At 33.5% G+C, this 19,002-nt stretch overlaps 3 protein-coding genes across 3 annotated transcripts; 2 read left to right on the plus strand and 1 right to left on the minus strand.

The window, feature by feature from the left end:
* Window positions 1-445: 445 nt before the first annotated feature.
* LOC133785850 (uncharacterized) lies at window positions 446-1,125 on the plus strand. The gene is made up of 2 exons (XM_062225068.1): window positions 446-733; window positions 994-1,125. Exons 1-2 carry the CDS (start codon window positions 446-448, stop codon window positions 1,123-1,125), a joined length of 420 nt encoding a protein of 139 aa, XP_062081052.1.
* A 6,571-nt stretch (window positions 1,126-7,696) lies between these two features.
* On the plus strand, window positions 7,697-14,940 carry LOC133782963 (serine carboxypeptidase 24-like). The gene is made up of 9 exons (XM_062222455.1): window positions 7,697-8,377; window positions 11,302-11,409; window positions 11,497-11,592; window positions 11,943-12,035; window positions 12,119-12,204; window positions 12,322-12,737; window positions 13,422-13,517; window positions 14,356-14,461; window positions 14,539-14,940. The coding sequence occupies exons 1-9, from the start codon at window positions 8,083-8,085 to the stop codon at window positions 14,680-14,682; spliced, it is 1,440 nt and encodes a 479-aa protein (XP_062078439.1). The 5' UTR covers window positions 7,697-8,082; the 3' UTR covers window positions 14,683-14,940.
* A 232-nt stretch (window positions 14,941-15,172) lies between these two features.
* Window positions 15,173-18,493, minus strand: LOC133782964 (nucleoid-associated protein At4g30620, chloroplastic-like). The gene is made up of 7 exons (XM_062222456.1): window positions 18,315-18,493; window positions 17,310-17,461; window positions 16,661-16,761; window positions 16,524-16,563; window positions 15,780-15,851; window positions 15,527-15,583; window positions 15,173-15,438 (listed from the first exon to the last, which is right to left on the minus strand). The coding sequence occupies exons 1-7, from the start codon at window positions 18,400-18,402 to the stop codon at window positions 15,364-15,366; spliced, it is 585 nt and encodes a 194-aa protein (XP_062078440.1). The 5' UTR covers window positions 18,403-18,493; the 3' UTR covers window positions 15,173-15,363.
* Between the last annotated feature and the right edge of the window lie 509 nt (window positions 18,494-19,002).

Consider the following 19,002-nt stretch of genomic DNA (forward strand, 5'->3'; position numbering starts at 1 on the left):
TGAAATTTGGTTTTGTGTGAGGCATTTGCACTCCAACTTCAAAAAAGAACATCCTAGTTTAATATTAAAACAAATGTTATGGGGTTGTGCACGGGCAACTACACATGTGGAGTTTACTCGAAGAATGAATACTCTGAAAGAAATAGATGAGAATGATTACAAATGGTTGCTAAAAAAAGACCCTAAAGAATAGAGCAATTCACATTTTAGAGAAGTTTTGAAGTGTGATAAGTGTCTTAACAATCTCTGTGAAAGCTTTAACTCAGCTATCATGCCTGCAAAAGACAAGGTAATCGTAACATTGTTAGAGAATGTTCGATTCTGGCTTATGTGTAGATTCAACACCAAAAGGGAAGAAGTTAAGAAATGAGCAAATCTAGTTGGTAAAAGGATCTTTGCGATTATTGAGAAACACAAGAAAGTGGCCATGGAGTGTTACTCAACAATGGCTGGAAATGCTCGGTTTTCAGTAACATATAAAGGAACCGAAACCTTTGTGGTTGATTTGGTGAAGAAAGTGTGCACTTGTAGTGCTTTCCAATTATTTGGCATACCATATCCCCATGCTTTAGCTTCTACATGGGCATCAGGATTGAACCATTATGATTTTGTTGAAGACTGGTATAAAAAAGATGCATACATGGCTACATATGCTGGGATAATTGAGCACATGCCTAGTCCAAATAAGTGGCCTCAAACTGGCCTAAACCCCATACTCCCACCTCCAAATCAAGTCCTACCTGGAAGACCAAAGAAAAAGATAAACAGAAGTAATGATTAACCTCCACCAGGTGCTACAACACTTTCAAGGAAGGGTCAAGCTAATCGCTGCAGCAGATGTAAGCAAACTGGGCATTCTAAGAAGACTTGCCAAAATGAATTTGTTAAGGAGGTACACTCTTATCTACTGTCATCAATTTTTTATATGATATGTTATTGGTTGTGATATTACTGAAAACTAATTGATATGTTAATGATTGTGATATGTTGCAGCCCAAAGTTACAAAGAAGAGAGGTAGACCATATAAGGCTAACCCACTTCGTAAGACAGTGAAGAGGAATGAGAGGGGAAAGAGACAAAAAGCAAAGGAACGGGCCTCTGGATCTCAACAACAACAAGGATGAATTTTAGACCCGCTCTACAACAACTCATTTTGTAATGTTGGTTTCTGCGTAGAAGAGGGGATGGAACATATCATTTTGTACATGTGTAGAGCAGCTTCTTTTGTTTAAATATTTGGGGTGGATGGATAAATGAGAAACTCCCTAAACTTTACTGTTTTATGGCTAACTGTATTGGACATCTTATATTGAATGTATTGCAGGCCAAAATTAATGCTATATTGTTGGTCTATTTCAACATTTTACTGGTTTAAAACTATAAGAATTTTGTACTAGTGCGGGATCTTTTTGCTAGTTTATGTCTGGTTTATGGCTTTTGAATTACTAAACAGGGACATGATAATGGCAATGACTATTCATTGTTGATAATGGCAATGAATATAGGTAGAAACTTTGATTTCTCCTCAGATAGGATATTTACTGGTTTTTACTGGTTTATGGCAGCAACTTTTTAGTGTTTGCATGCCAATTTTTGTTTTGTAGAGAAATGGTATACAATCTGTCAAAGCCATCTTGCACTCAAATTAATTTAATTAATGATGCAGCTGTTATTTACTGGTTTATGGCTTATTTACTGGTGCAAAATCATGCAAAATACCAGTTGCAACATTTAAAAAGACAATTTGCAAGAACATTTTGGATTCAAAATAAATAAAATTTCATTGATGCAAAGTACTACGTACAAATTCCATTTTCATTGTCAATATACAAACAGTCATTGATTCAAATTACAAGTTCAATTCTTTAACCAAACAGACACAAGAAGAACAAATATAGACATCAGCAATATTAATTTGAAATTTTTACAAATCCAAACAAGGCTAGCCCCATTTTCATTAGCTTGGTCTCTCAAATAGCAAGTTCCACATGCCATTGGTCCCTGTTGACCGCGTTTTTGGCCAACGACGTGAGAACGTTAAAAACGATAAAACCTTCAAGAGAAAATAAACGACACAGACAATTTTATAGTGGTTCAACCCCAATATGTTGGTAATAGCCTGATCCACTTAGAGTTGTGATTATAGATCTGCACTCAAGATCAGATGAACCTAAGTCAACTGAGTTTCTTCAGTGCAGATTACAAGAATACAAGAATTCTCTCAAATACAAGTACTCTCTCTCTAGAAAATTAGAATTCGAATCAAAAGTTCCCAAAAAAGTCCCTTTTATGATGCCATAAGCCTTGTACTTATAGGCTCAGGATCGTACAAATGATATCCCCATAATCGGGATATTTTATTATTCTCATTATATTTAAATTACAACAATATTCAAAATGTAACAGTACACTAAATTTGTGGGATAAAAGATTCCCGCGTATGCCAAGACCGATTCTTGTTGAAGCCTGTTTATCGAGTTTTTCGGCAACTATAATTATGAAAGATAAGAGAGCTTAAAAAGAAAGGATTTCGAAAATGCAAACAGGATTTTTACGTGGTTGGGGCGTTAATGAGCCTTAGTCCACGAGTCATTTGTATTAGAGCTTAGAGAGCTTTTGACAATGGAGTTCTCTGCAAATTTGAGCAGAGTGATCGCTTACAAGCAAAACCTGAGATCCCCCCTACTGTGCACAACTGGCACTATTTATAGGCAGTCTTGTGCAATGGGCTTGGGCTGGACTAATCCTGGCCCAATAGAGATGTAATCATAGTTTGCTCACTAATGGAGCCATAATACAAAGGATTTGAAATATACAACATATATTAACCAAGGCCCATTGGACCAGCCCAAACATGATCACATTATAAGACTCACGACAAACAGTTGCTTCAGTTTGGGTGTTACGATCCACGAGGAAGATTCGGGGGACAAGATCTGTCAGTGCAGTGGCAGCACTGTTTCCCAGGAACAGTGTACGCTCCATGCGTAACTTCTTGTTCATAGTTGAGGAGACCAACTTCTGTGTTTCTCGGGGACCTGTCAGCTTCAGGGAAGACCAAACTTTCCCTATCCAGACATATTGTCCAGGTTCATTTACTAATGGCCCGGTTCGTTCTGGACGGGGACACCTTGTCTGGGATCATTCCTTGATGGCCCGGACCATATGGTTGGGGACACCTTGTCCGGGAAGACGGGGACACCTTGTTCGGGATCATTGCTTGATGGCACGTACGATATGGATGGGGACACCTTGTCTGGGATCATTCCTTGATGGCCCGGACCATACGGTCGGGGACACCTTGTCCGGGATCATTGCTTGATGGCCCGTACCATACGGTCGGGGACACCTTGTACGGGTTCATTCATTGATGCCCGGACCATTATGGACAAGGTCTATCAGAACTTTCTTCCCTGTTCATTGGGCTCAGGGTGGGCCTGGATCTCTTTGAGGGAGCCCATGTACCCATCGTGTCACGCCACGCGTCCCGGGGGAAAACAGGGATAACAAAGCCGTTTCTGGGAATCTTGATGTAGTCCTGCTCTATCTAGTTGATCCATATCACCTTCAGTCTGGTCGGCCACACCTTTACTGGGCAGTCATGCACTTGACTGGGCAGACATGCACTTGGCTGGGCAGAAAGGTCATTACTTGTCGGACAAGGTCATGACTGGTCGGACATGGTCATGACTGGTCGGACATGGTCATGCCTGGGCAGACAAGGTCATGCCTGGGCAGACACGTACTTGGCTGGGCAGACAGGTCATGACTGGTCGGATATGGTCATGACTGGTCGGACATGGTCATGACTGGGCAGACAAGGTCATTCCTGGGCAGACAAACACATGACTGGTCGGACAAAGTCATGCCTGGTTGGTCATCCAAAACACATACTACAACAAGACAAGTTTAGTCGTGGGAGTTTACGTGAAAGTTATCAGCCGGACGGGAGCTTTTGAATGACCTCAAGAACATTTTGCTAGAAGAAAAGTTTATCATACGAGAAAATCGTATAATAAACTTGGGGGGCAAATGTTATCCCCAAAAATTGGAGATCGATGACGTGACAATAGAGGTGACAAGTGGCAGTACATGGTCTGTAAACGACACATTAATAGTCAATAAATATATTGGCTTCTCGGAGTTGTGATAAAGTGATTTGGCTTAGGAGTGACCCGGTAGACCAATGAAGAATTTTGACTGGCTTGAGAAGTGTCATGACCAATCAGGCATGACCTTGTCCGACCAGTCATGTGTTTTTCTGCCCAGGAATGACCTTGTCTGCCCAGACATGACCATGTCTGACCAGTAATGACCATGTCCGACTAGTAATGACCTGTCTGCTCAGCCAAGTGCATGTCTACCCAGCCAAGTGCATGCCTGCCCAAGCATGACCTTGTCTACCCAGTCATGACCATGTCCGACAAGTCATGACCATGTCTGACCAGTCATGACCTTGTCCGACCAGTCATGACCTTTCTGCCCAGCCAAGTGCATGTCTGCCCAGTCAAGTGCATGACTGCCCAGTAAAGGTGTGGCCGACCAGACTGAAGGTGATATGGATCAACTAGATAGAGCAGGACTACATCAAGATTCCCAAAAACGGCTTCAACAAGAATCGGTCTTGGCATACGCAAGAATCTCTCATTTATCCCACAAATTTAGTGTACTGTTCATTTTGAATATTGTTGTAATTTAAATATAATGAGAATAATAAAATATCTCGATTATGGGGATATCATCTGTACGATCCTGAGCCTATAAGTACAAGGCTTATGGCATCATAAAAGGGACTTTTTTGGGAACTTTTTATTCGAATTCTAATTTTCTAGAGAGAGAGAGTACTTGTATTTGAGAGAATTCTTGTATTCTTGTAATCTGCACTGAAGAAACTCAGTTGACTCAGGTTCATCTGATCTTGAGTGCAGATCTATAATCACAACTCTAAGTGGATTAGGCTATTACCAACATATTGGGGCTGAACCACTATAAAATCGTATGTGTCGTTTATTTTCTCTTGAATGTTTTATCGTTTTTAACGTTCTCACGTCGTTGGCCAAAAACGCGGTCAACAATCCCATAATTTGGTCTACATTTTCCATAGCCTGCAGTGGTTCTCTGATATTGCTAATTTCGTGCTTCTGCTCCCTAATTCTTCTCAACAGTCCTTGTATGACTTTTTTGGATCTTTCACAAATTTCAGGGTCAACCCAATGAAAAAAATTACACTCACCTGCTGACTGAAAATTCAACAAAAAGAAAATGAAAAGGCAACAAAGAACCTGTGATTAAATAAAAAAAAAAAAAAAGGGACAGCGATCTTACCTTCATCTTCCAGCCAACAATGAACCTTATTTCAGGATTAGCGTATGTCCATGACGTCCTCTGAACCCATGGTTCCCTACAGTGACAAGTGTTAGGGCCCCGAGATTTTGAAAAATCTTTCTTCCTCCCAAAGTTACTATGAGGGCTTACTCTTTGCCAATTGCTTCGAGGGCTTACGTGAGATGAAGAGGAAGCATCTCCCATTGTCGATTTCAAGCTACACCGTCGATTTCAAGCACTGGTGTGGTTCTTCTGCTTCGTCTTCCTCTGGTAAGGTGTCGAAGAGAGAAGTTATGCTACCTGGTTTGGTTCGTCTTCGTCCAAGGGAGAATTTTAGGGTTTGATTATTGTGTTTTTTTTAAATAATTCAATTAATTGAAATGGGATATCAAAGGAAATAAATGGGATTTATTCAGAGCCCTACACGTGTCTTTTTTTTCCCAGGTAACAGAGTGGTAGTGGCGAAATTGCCAAAATCATAATGTTTGGTATTTAATCCGTCGAAAAAAAGATGTGGTATATATAAGTGTATGAAACTGAAAACATGTGGTATTTGTGCCGCAAATAATCCTTTATTTAAAATTTATTTGACAATCATAAAAACTTAATAAATATATTTAATAATTTTTTTAAAAAACTAAATAAATGTGCATTACACATTGTTTTCACCTAGATAATAATATATCTATATATTTGAACAAATTATTTCAACTATATCAAATTAACTTGATTTAACGATTTTTTTTACAATATAAAAACTTGTGTAGAAATATATAATTGTTAAATTTGTGAGTAACCCTAATTAAAAATAATAATAAAAACAATGAAAGGAGTTTTGACTTGCACATACAATAGTGGAAGTGGATCATGAGAATTGGTGGTACTACAACTTGTATTTTCCTCTAGCTAGCTAGCAGAGCAGCTAATTATAAGAAAAAAACAGTGGGTGGAGTCATCTCTATATATTATTTTTGGTTGATTCTGCGCACTCTTATTGGGTCAGATTAATTTCAGTGTCACTATATACATATACTTGTGTATACACCACATTCAAAGAATATTATATATATGTAAAGATTATTAATAGAGACTGTCACAAAAAATTCTATCCCCACGTTTTACTATTTCCCTTCTACCATCTTCAACATTCATTTTCAGGACCACTTATACATATTATATATACATACAATTCTTATATATATATTCTTATATGTATACTGTATATATATGTATTGATTTTTTATACATCTTTTTCATTGTGTCACGCATGATCTCGTAGAAGTTTAGTTAGGTTGAGTCAAATAGCGGCTATATATACACATATAGAATTATATAAATATATATAGTTAAATACTTACAATTTGCTTATCACTTAACTTGATCCCAGAAAACAAATATTAATAAGCTAGGGAGTCAACTAATAATTAAGTAAACTAACATTATTTCAGCCAATAAATATATATATTTATTTATATCTTGACTCGGAGATTGATGAGTCATTTTTACATAAATAATTTTATTTTTTTATTTTTTATTAATGGTTTTAATTTTTTTTAATTAATTTGTTGTTTTTGGCATAGCTAGGGTTTAGAGTGGGGGTGGACCATGGATGCCATCGCCAACCTTCTTGTTGGAAAATGACTCTAAAAAATACCTTGATCCTTTTTAGTCGAATGAGGCCAATATATTACAATCGACGATGACATCGATCATATATAAATATATATATTAATATATAAATCATTTTCAAGTATCAAATTTTGACCATTATATAGCTTATAAGCTACTAATGATGACACAATATATCATTCTTCTTAATAAAGTTTATTTTGGCGTCACCTCAATCAATAGTATATATATATAATTAGATAAAGCCTTTTAATTGTTATAAATTTCATCTTAATTTCTTTATATATATAGGGGTCATATTAATTTACTATATAAGTAAATTATATCAACATCATCAATTAGAACTTTAAATTTAGTTTAATTTGTATGTATATATCTAGAATAAGTTAGAAATGGACTATTTGAGTCATCTAAAAATACAAGTGTAATTAATTATTTGAATTCTATTTTATTCATCTTAAATTTAGATCATAATTTCTTATTAAAGTATCGTTAGCCTGTATTAGTCCCGCTGTATTAGTCGCGCTAAGCTACGAAATAGCAACACTCTAGAGTTTATCAAGAGTGTGATTGAGAGAGGGAATCAACTCTACTTTCAAGTCCTTCCTAATATAAGTGCGCACATTCCAAGTCTATTGTGAGATGCATTTATTATATATATAACTATAGCTATATATAGCAGCACTTAATATTCTGGGTTCACCATATATATATATTTCATCTCTCTCTCTCATCTTCTCTCTATAGTAGCTAGAACCAGCTGTACCTCTCTCTCTCTCTCTCTAAATCAGGAAAGAGAAACAAGAGAGGGTGTGACTGTGAGAGTGAGGAGGTCCACATGAACATATATATGTATATATATAGTCTCTCTAGCAACTATACAGCTGCCACAACTTGCAGTAGTTGTGTAGTAATGCAGCAACGTCGTACATTAATTTTTCTTATTTATCTCATCTCACATTAACTTTCCCTACTTAAACTTAAATAGCTAGACCCCCCCATAACTCACCCATCAATACATATCTGCTCTATAAACATATATATATATATATATTTTTTTTTTCATTTTCTCTCCTCGATCTGTATATTAATTTTCCCGGAAAATTAAAAAGAAAGTAAGAGAGAATATGGCACTGGTACTGGTACTTAGGAACGTTTTATTACTAGTGTTGGTGTTAGCAGTGTCAGTAGTACTGTCTTTTACTACTACAGCCGAAGCCAGTGATAATGGTTTTGGAGCTACGAAACAAAGAGAATTGGATCGAATCTGGCCTGGTCTTCCCGGTCAACCTAAAGTGGGATTTTCACAGTTCTCTGGCTATGTCACCGTCAACCAAGAACATGGTCGAGCTCTCTTCTATTGGCTCACTGAAGCTACATCGTTTCCGCACCAAAAACCTCTTGTTCTTTGGCTCAATGGAGGTCAGTACGTACATATATATAGATATGTTGTACAAATATATATGTACAAGTGTTTTCTTTTTAGTTTCCATTGTCATCCAAAACTAAACCGAATACCCCATGAAATCATATGTAATTATTAAAGAGAAGCAAAACCCAAGTTTTTAATGCATTTATACATATAATACTAGCTAGATATAATGCTCATATTGATTAGCAAAATTAATCACTGTATTAATGACACTATAACACTATGCTTTAGTACTGAATTTGCATCCTCGCACGAGTTGGTCCTCTTCCACACGTGCTAATATCTGGAACCATTGAAAGGCTTTTCTATCTCAACTCCTTGTCTTTGTACACAAATGCGCACTTTAGCACAAAACCTCTATCTAAGCTAAAATGCGCCAAGAAATATCATTTTCAGCTGGTAGCTAGTTAGATCAGACTTCATATGAAATTTTAAAAAGTTATATAATCTTATCAAATAATAATAAATAAAACCCACATGGGTACTCGTGACCCTTATCTGTCTGTATTAGACAAAAGATAAAATTTAAAGCAAGATGTATAAATATATCTATATTATATATGATAGGTCTATAAGTACATAAAAATTTCAATTATAAGGCTTTTATTCCTTCCACAACAGACTTTTATTCCCCTGTTTAAAGAAAATCCCAAAATCCAATTTTGCCTTCAAAATAATTTTTTTTTTCTTTTGGTTTTGTCTTGTTCATAAGAATACAAATGCTACCATATAAGAAGTGAGCCAACTTTTCAACTATTATCTCAACAACAAGAACAAAAGAAAAAAGTGAACCCACTTTTCTATTTTTTTTTTTTTACTTTGCTGAAAAATATATATAAATTGATCACAATAGATCGAAAGTAAAGAAAACTTCTCTTTGTCTCTTTCCTTTTACTATTAGTCTTTTTTGCTTTGTAGCACGCGTGTTCAGAATATAGTCATGGCCCTATAAATTAAAATTATTATGATGTTGAATTTTCTCCCCCAAAAAAAATTCAGAAATTTTGGTTTTTGGAAATGGTTAAAAAAAGAATTTTAAGATATTAATTTAGGTAAGTATGATTCAAGCCATCACTAGTCCTAAATTATATATATGTGTGTGTGTGTGGTCTTGATAGAGCAACTTCTTAGTCAAATTTAGCTAAAATAATTAAAAAGCTATTTTAGAGGAACATTTTTGTTAACTTCATATTCTAATTATGCTCTTCATCTTTAGTTAATATTGATAAATATTTATTTCTAACATTAATTTTAACTCTGATCAATAAATTTTATTTGTTATTCCTACATTTCAAAAGCCTAACATAAAAAATAAATAAAAAGGCTAAAAATATAACTAGCCTTTTAAAGTAATGATTAAAAATATAAAAAAAAATATTTATAGGAATTTTAACTAAAAAAAGGATATAACTAAAAAAGATTTAGATATATAAACAAAATAATCACACCAATAATAATAACAGTTGAAAGTAGTATATATCCATAATTTTATAAAGTGAGAAAGGTGTTGTTGGAACACTTTTGGGTGCATTTATATCATAATGTTGACATTTCGAAAACGAAATAAACATTTTATTTTAAGGGTTTAGTTGTTGTATATATATTTATATAACATTATTATCTTCATACCTTTCTTGTGAAAAGAACATGAAATTATTAATAATTATTTGTAGAAAAAGGACAATATTATAACAGTATGAGATAACAAAACATCACATCATCTACCATAGCTTGAACATTGAAATCATGTTACAATAATAAATATGAGAACTAAAATTATGCACCAAAATCATGTCAGAATAATTGATATGTGAACTTGAATTATGTAACAAATCATTGACTTAAATTATATATCAAATTATTAGATGATGTGATATTATTTTTTAAAACAGTAAATTCAGTTTAAAATAAATTTAATTGGTGAAATGAAATTAACACGTTAGAGCAAGTGCAATGCAATAGTAATACACCATATAAATGTCATGTGACTGCATATCATTCTCCAACCAAACGACAATTAGTCCCCCATTTAGTCGTGGATGACAGTGTACTGTTCACATGGCAAATATTTTTTTTATATATTATATTATTTTTAAAAAAATAAATATATTTATATCTTATATATATATAAAAACATATGAGTATTATTTTGGTCTATATTTTATATTGAGTTTTTTAAATTATAAATACACATGTAATTTAATTTTTTAAATAAAATTTTAAATATTTCATAATTAATTTTTTATATAATTTATTTTAATTTGTGTAGGAAAATTCTTACTCTACACTACAAGAAAATAAAATTAACATTGAAATTGATTAAAGATACAAAAAATAATTAAAATATTACAAACTTACATTTTAATATTAAAATCAAACACACCAAACATAAAATAGAAAACAACAATATATATATATATAAAAAACACAAGACAAACTAAGACATACTTCTAATCATTTTAAAAATTAATTGAATGTATTTTATTTTAGTAGTGTAATATTTAAATAGGAAAATATAATATGTTATTATAATTTTCAAGTTTTAATATTTATGAAATAAGTTTCATGTAATTAATAATAACATTTTTACTTAATTGATTAATTAAATAAATAAATGATAAAAGAATATTCTATTTTATTAAAAAATAATATAATAATAAAGAATATATTTTTTGGTGTAAATTTTTGTGTTGTGATTAGAATGGAAAAAAAATATGGTGCTAAGATTTTTTAGTTTTGATGTTGGTGCAATATTATATGAGGTGTTATAGGTTGGAGATGCTATATAATATTTTGGTCATTTTGGTACACTTATGATTGCTCTTGATTATATATGAACATAATTGTTATTATTTTATATATTTTTTAATTTTATACATTAATGTTATAATTATTGGTGATGGGGACTATGCAGGACCAGGTTGTTCCTCAGTAGCATATGGAGCATCAGAGGAGATTGGACCATTTCGGATCAACAAAACTGCTTCATCTCTTTACCTTAATAAATATTCTTGGAATAGAGGTAATCAATTAATTACACTTGAATATATATATATATATATATATTTATTTATTAAAATATTTTTATTTATTTCTTAAATAATTGCAGAAGCAAATCTTCTATTTCTTGAATCACCTGCTGGTGTTGGCTTCTCCTATACAAATACAAGCTCTGACCTTAAAAACTCCGGGGACAAAAGGACAGGTATATATACTTTATATAACAACTTAAAATATAAATACAGACATAATCAAGTTTAAAAAAATATTTATTTTTTTATTTAAATTAAAATTGGACATCACTATCAGTATTGTATTTGATAATATCAATAAATTTTATACACATACAGATAGTTTTATACATGTAGACAATTAAAATGCAATAACATAAAATGGAACATTTGTACATGAAACTCGTCCTCTTTTTTAACAAACACAGTACAATTATTATATATATTATTAGGTATTATATATTAGAATACTAGTGACTACTTTGTTTTTGGTCAATTATTAACTTAATAAATATATATGACCAATTTTGTGACACACATGCAGCTGAGGATGCTCTAGTTTTCCTACTCAAATGGATGTCAAGATTTCCAGAATACAAATATAGAGATTTCTACATTGCTGGAGAGAGTTATGCAGGTATTTATATATTTATATAAGTTTTTATATATATATATAAACTCTCTGATATATATACTAAAAATTTGTGTACACACATGCAGGGCATTATGTTCCACAGTTGGCAAAGTTGATAGTCAATTACAACAAAGCACATTCTAAGTCCATCATCAATATTAAAGGCTTCATCGTAAGTAGAAGATATACGTTTGTTTTCATTTTTCCAAACACATACATATACATATACATATATGTATATATATATATATGAAATGATGAAATGTAATGTAATGTGATGTATATGTAGGTAGGGAATGCTGTAACAGACAACTACTACGACAGCATTGGAACGGTGACGTATTGGTGGAGTCACGCAATAATATCGGATAAGACATACAAGTCCATCCTCCGGCATTGCAACTTCACCGCCGATATGGCCTCCAACGCCTGCAACGACGTCGTTTCCTACGCCATGAACCACGAGTTCGGTGACATCGACCAGTACAGCATATACACTCCCACCTGCGCCACCTCTTTGCTCTCTAATAATAATGCCACCACAACTAAACACTTGAGGCTCAAAAACACTCTTCTCCGCCGGAGATTTTCCGGCTACGATCCATGCACGGAGGGCTATGCCGAGAAGTATTACAATAGGAAGGACGTCCAACGAGCCATGCATGCTAACACTACTGGAATTCCCTATAAATGGACTGCTTGCAGGTGATAATAATTTATGTATATATATCATATATAAATGTTGCAAGGGTACCACATGCATGTAAATGTTATATAATCTAACACATTAGATTTTGGATGAGATTTCATACAATATTGTCACTAATTTAGTTTTGTTTGTATAATGTGTTTTTTTAATGACTATGCTGTAGTAATGATATTAGTTAATTGCTAGGTGAAGTTAGTTTTCATCATAAGTAATTTAGAGTACTATAACTTTAAAAGAAAAAAGATTGCTGTATAAATTTAGAGTTAGCATAACCCTTTTACCAATACCAATTACTGAAGTCTATCTATATTTCTATATATTAAAATGTTTTGGAAAAATTATAAGTATTGTGTATTATTTTTCATAATTTTAAGTTCTTAAGAGGGTAATATATAAGTAATTTGGAAACAAGTTATTTGGTGATATTTTTTTGAGTGATTTGGACAAGATGTGGATGTATATACCTTTGAGACTATATGTTGTCAGTAATAGTAGTGATACTCTTTAAGGAGAACAATATTCTTTAATTATCCTTTTTATGTGACAAGTGACAACTTTTAGCCAGTTATCTTCTAGTTAATACAAGGAAGTTGACTGATTTGGTTGTTGTGATTGATTGAATTTTATTTATTATTTATTAGATTTTCTGATGATATTTTGGTAATTAATTGAATTTGCAGTGATGTTCTGATCAAGAATTGGAAAGATTCTGAAAATTCAGTATTGCCCACGTACAAGTACTTGATTGCAGCTGGCCTAAGGATATGGGTTTTCAGGTAATTAAAATATTTTTCAATTTATCAAATCAAGTGCTGAATTAACTAATCAAGTTGCTGAAAAGGCCTAATTATTAGTAAATACAATAACATTATTATTTAATTTTATAGCATTATCTGAAGAGTATTACTGTTAAGTATTAATGGTGCCCAATACCACCAAAGAACTGGTACCTCATGAAATGTTAGTCATCTTAAAAAATACAATTGTTCATTTTAGTCAAAGTTGCGTATATCGTTTTGATCTTTTTTCTGGACAGCTCTAATTTAGGTCAACTAAAAGAAGAAAAAAAAATGCTTCATTGACTAGGGTATCAATGAATATCTTCAGTCCAACATGACAGGAAAAAACTAGAAAGCAAGAAAAGGCTAAGGAAAAGGCTGAGACAGAGACATTAAATGCAGTCAACTTGGCTCAAAAATCAACTTTGACTCTCAATCTCTCTCAAATTTCTAATCTCATAAATGATATGACTTTTTTAACCCCTTTGAATGTTTGACTAAACTTTAATTTGTTGTTTTAATTTTCCACAATTTACAACCTTTATATGTACGTGGAAAGATAAAAAAAAGTCCTACACCCTATAACAACCATAATAATTGTACTATTATAACAACCAAAAGTCCAACACCCTATAACAAAAACAAGAAACTCTACAAAAGACCTTGGCAGCAAGTACCACAAGCCTAGTTCAATCACATTATTATTTCACATGCATTATTACTACATAATTCATATGAAGAATGATCAAATCTGCAAAATGGGATCCTCTAAATTTTTGCTGAAACTATTAAGAATTATTGAAATTCAAGTATTATTGCTTCTGTTTCCCTGCAGTGGAGACACAGATTCAGTGGTTCCAGTCACTGCCACAAGGTTCTCCCTCAGCCATCTTAATCTCCCCACGAAAACTAGGTGGTATCCATGGTATACAGGAGGACAGGTACATAAAATATAACACAGATCAATTATGGGATGGTTATTTCTAAAAGTTGTGGAACTAAATATTTGTATTCATAGGTTGGAGGATGGACAGAGGTTTACAAGGGGCTAACTTTTACAACAGTCAGAGGAGCTGGCCATGAGGTTCCACTCTTTCAGCCAAAACGAGCTTTCATTCTCTTTAAATCGTTTTTGGCAGGTAAAGAATTGCCAAAATCTTGACAGTGGAAGAGTTTCAACAAGAAGGGTGCATAAGTTTGAAAGAGATGACCACAAAAATGATGGATTAGTGATGAAGCAACTAGATATAGGAACCATTCATTCAAGTTCAGTAATGATATTCTCATGTAATTCACTTCTGTCTTGTATATTCTAGTAAACTGGGAATGCAAGACAGAAATTTAAATTCAAACATTAGAAAAATTCTTCAATGCAAGACATTTTTCAATCACCAAAAATGCCCACACCACAATAGAATGCAGAAAGTAGAGCTTCCTTGAAATGGTAATAATCAAGAGTAATGTGCATAGGCAGATAAAGCAGTATTTCAGTACCAAATAAATCACAAAAATAAAAGGAAATCTAATCAGTCAAAATGAACTACCAGGAGAGGAGGAAAAGCCATTGGCACATTCCTTGCTCACTTCCACTCTACTGTGTTCTTTCTAAGTTGTATGGTGCTACTGCTGATGATCAAGTTAGTTCAAAATAGTGAAACAAATATGCAACACTCATTATTAGTATTGAGACAAGAGATATATCAGTTCAAAACCTCTCTTTCCATTCAAAGAGTAAATTAAACAATGCTTAACTTATCACCCTTACAAAGCTAGCACTTATGTCTGGTTTGTATACAAAATTGACGTTTTATCTTAGACAAGTACAAGGGGGGGGGGGGAATAATTACTTCAACACATCATTGAGGCCTTGAGGCATTCCTAAACTCTGGGCAAGATCGCTCATTCTTTCCTTCATAGCCTAAGGAATAAAAAAAATTAATATTTTCATTCCTGAAAATAAAATATGAAGTGAAAATTCTCTCTTTGTAACACTATAGAAATCTTACCAAGACACTTTTCTGGTGTGCATCTTTGTATGCCTCAGTAACCAAAAGAGAAAGTTTCTGCATTACAAAGACGGTTAAATGAAAATACTTCCTTAAATAGCATCTCACAATATATTAACAGGTGAGGATGCCAAGCCAGTGGTGAGGTGGTGATTGTTTTTACAAACATGCCCATATAATGATAAACATTGATTGTGAAAATAAATTCAAGGAACAATGACATGCAATTTCATCTGATTATGAGAACACTCACTTCTGGTCCTAACTCCATTGCGGCTTCAGTGATCTCTGTGCGCACAGGTTGCTGGTTCCCAGATAGTGTTACCTAAATGGCATCAGATCAGTTAAAAACTTTCTTAAAACTTAAGAAAGAAGGTCAAATGCACATATAATGTCTAGTGAATAACTTAAGGAAATTGCATGCTTCTGCAGCATAATGATAACCCCCCACCCCTATAAAGGTCACATACAGTATTTGGTTCACATACTCTAGAAGAGTTAGAAGGATTCAGTTAACATAGCTAAATCACCCATGGCAACATATTAGAGGTGGCCAATGATTAGCTTGATTTTAGGAAGGAATATTCTAACCATTAGAGGATATTATTCTGATAAGCTAACCTGATTAGGTGCTGATGTACAAGTATTATGCTGGTGTTGACTAGCCTATAGTTGGTCTCAGTTATAATGAAAATATTCTAAGTGAGAAATTGTAGGAATTCTGTTCACTGGTGAAGGAATAAAAGTGTGTGAGGGAGTAGAGAGAGAAAGATCGTGATTATGTAGTGAGTTTGCACTGGAGGAGAAACCAGGCTCTTGAAGTCCTTATTGTCCAAAATTCAATACCACAGTTCTTCTCTATCTTCGATCTTACCATGTATATATATATATATATATAAATCACTCATTTATTAAATAATACCATGATGGCAATATAAGATGGTAAGAAGATGACATTTCCAGTACAAAAAAACTAGCAAAAGTAAGAGAGAGATACCTTAATTAGTTCGCCTTCACAGTAACCATCAAACTCTGCTCTGCAAACGTAAGAAGAAAAATGGGAAAACTTAGCAATATAGTTAGGCATGTAAAAAAAGCTAAAAAGTGATGGCAATGAATTTGTTATTGCCATACGCAGCAAGTTCTTTCTGCACTCGCACTGCTTCAACTTGGACAACCATTTGTGCCTTCTTCACAGTCTCATACAAATTCTGCATATTTCCAAAAATTCCTGCCTAAATTGGATCAGCATAAACTTAATGTTAGTCTCAATTAACAGTTTTGAGAGGCACAGGAACCAACAATTAGTTAAACATCGAAAATTATAACAAGGAACATGAAGGTAGGTATTCTGCCAATCTCATCCTAGAAATAACGCATAATACCCAAAAAAAGCATGCAGTTGAAATGTATTTGTCCTCATACAGATGCTTAAAATGTGCTAAGTTCTCAAGTAGCCAATATAAATCACACTCACATCCTTTTATATGTAGAAAGTTAGACTCTGGATTGACTAATTACAGACGTTTATCAAGATTCATGATTTGGAAATGTATCAAACAAATAAATTACAAGTAAATAAAAAAATAAGTAATGGGTCCACCCTGAGAAAATAACTAAGTCAACAATATCATACATAGATGGAATCAATAAATATTTTTATTTCAAACATGGTTGCTAGTTTTTTCATGAAAAAAGTTCAAAGCATGCCAAAACCACAATTCTGCCTTCTTGATAGTATAAGAAACTACTTTAAAATGATAGATAGATTGACTAGGCTAACCTTTGAAGGGGCTTCTTCACCCTTCTCGTTACTGTCCTTCTTTCCTCCGAATAGACCATAAACACAAAGAGATCTACGGTTTTGCTTAAAACTTCGATATCCAGACCAAGAGATCTGCTTACCAACTACATTTGCAGTTGAATTTACATTACCTGAAAAGCAAAAACGAAATGAACAGGTCAAAAAAAAAAATTTGGCATCCAACACTTATGTACTCCACAAACCTAGTAGTCAAACAGCTAGAGCATACTTCCAAATTCTAATAAAGAAACCATTGAAAATTATTAAATAAAAGGCCTTTGCAATGTGATATTTCTCCCATAATTTTCTTGTCACACTCACAATAGTATTCTCAAATTTCACATTCCCAGAAAATACTAATCCAGCATAGTAAATAAATTGTATTTAGGTATGTTAAAATGCTCTTCAAACAGCTATGTAATCAAAATAAATGGATATAGAAAAGTGAAGCATCTTATAACAAGAAAGCATGACATAATTTGCTTCAATCATGGTTTCTTCTTATGGATTGAAACCTCATTACAAAATGCTTCAATAAAGCTTCAAAATCCCATTTCAGGGAGTGATATAAATTTTCAATCCCAACAATGGTTGCCTTCAATGCAAAGGTTTTACATAAGCTTATGGATTGAAACCTCATTACAAAATGCTTCAATAAAGCTTCAAAATCCCATTTCAGGGAGTGATATAAATTTTCAATCCCAACAATGGTTGCCTTCAATGCAAAGGTTTTACATAAGCTTACACGACCCTAAAACCTACTCAAACAAAGCAATATACATACAAAAATGAAACCTAAAAAGACCAAATTCTGAACCGTAAATAACAAAAAAGAAAACCCAATAAATCAATTACTTCGTCAATAACATGAACATGGAAAAAACTCATATCCTATGCAGATGAAAAGAAATTAAAAAAAAAACCCCCATCCTTTCTCACTTTTTCAATAGGCGAACGGAAAATAGAGAGGGAAAGAGATATTACATAGTGACATTGAAAAGGAGCCATGTCTTCTCAGCTCAGTCGCTTGTAGGTTCGATATCTGACCCGTCATAGGAATCGTCGACGCCATTTTCAGAGTTCGGATTGAGAAGAGAGAGAAAGGGCTTTCTTTTCCTCTTCTTTCCTTCAAAAATTAACTAGAAAAAATAGGATATTTTTTATTTTTTTTCTAAAATTATTTATTTGGATAATGAAAAACAATCGACTTGTAGTAATTCATCTACTTTTTGGACAGTAAGGAGTGGACATGTGTGCATGATGTACCCTACAGTATGATTCCTATATAGGAATTAGGTAGCTTTTAATAAAAATTTCACTTTCTATGCATATGCATAAAAGTGTTTTCTATTAATTATAATACTAGTTTTATTCTTCTTTTCAATTTGATGCTAAATTTTTAGCAAGTACCAAAAATATCTCTCATTTTTTTCCCTCCTAAAATCTTTTCCTCCAAAATCTCTCACTCTCTATCATTTCTCTCGCTCTCTCTCGACCCGAAAAAGAAAATCCCCAACCCTCACCCCAACTCTCTCTCTCTTGCGAAGCGACGACGCCCACCCAGATTGACGACCGACAACCACTGAAGCATCTCCTCGGTGACAGAGTCGGTCGACTGGAAAGAGACATAGCAACTCGAGTTTCCCAAACCATAGATCTCTGAAAGGTAAAA

Source organism: Humulus lupulus, chromosome 6, assembly GCF_963169125.1.
Source record: "Humulus lupulus chromosome 6, drHumLupu1.1, whole genome shotgun sequence".
Taxonomy (NCBI): Eukaryota; Viridiplantae; Streptophyta; class Magnoliopsida; order Rosales; family Cannabaceae; genus Humulus; species Humulus lupulus.

What these genes read in the sequence shown, in the direction of transcription:
- LOC133785850 (XM_062225068.1), top strand. Translation starts at nt 446, where the DNA reads ATGGCTGGAAATGCTCGGTTTTCAGTAACATATAAAGGAACCGAAACC. An exon ending in TACTCCCACCTCCAAATCAA is followed by an intron (nt 734 to 993) that starts GTCCTACCTGGA and finishes GATATGTTGCAG; the next exon opens with CCCAAAGTTACAAAGAAGAG.
- LOC133782963 (XM_062222455.1), top strand. Translation starts at nt 8,083, where the DNA reads ATGGCACTGGTACTGGTACTTAGGAACGTTTTATTACTAGTGTTGGTG. An exon ending in TGCTGGAGAGAGTTATGCAG is followed by an intron (nt 12,036 to 12,118) that starts GTATTTATATAT and finishes ACACACATGCAG; the next exon opens with GGCATTATGTTCCACAGTTG. An exon ending in CTAAGGATATGGGTTTTCAG is followed by an intron (nt 13,518 to 14,355) that starts GTAATTAAAATA and finishes GTTTCCCTGCAG; the next exon opens with TGGAGACACAGATTCAGTGG.
- LOC133782964 (XM_062222456.1), bottom strand. Translation starts at nt 18,402, where the DNA reads ATGGCGTCGACGATTCCTATGACGGGTCAGATATCGAACCTACAAGCG. An exon ending in GTGCAGAAAGAACTTGCTGC is followed by an intron (nt 16,564 to 16,660) that starts GTATGGCAATAA and finishes TTACGTTTGCAG; the next exon opens with AGCAGAGTTTGATGGTTACT. An exon ending in CAATGGAGTTAGGACCAGAA is followed by an intron (nt 15,584 to 15,779) that starts GTGAGTGTTCTC and finishes TTTGTAATGCAG; the next exon opens with AAACTTTCTCTTTTGGTTAC.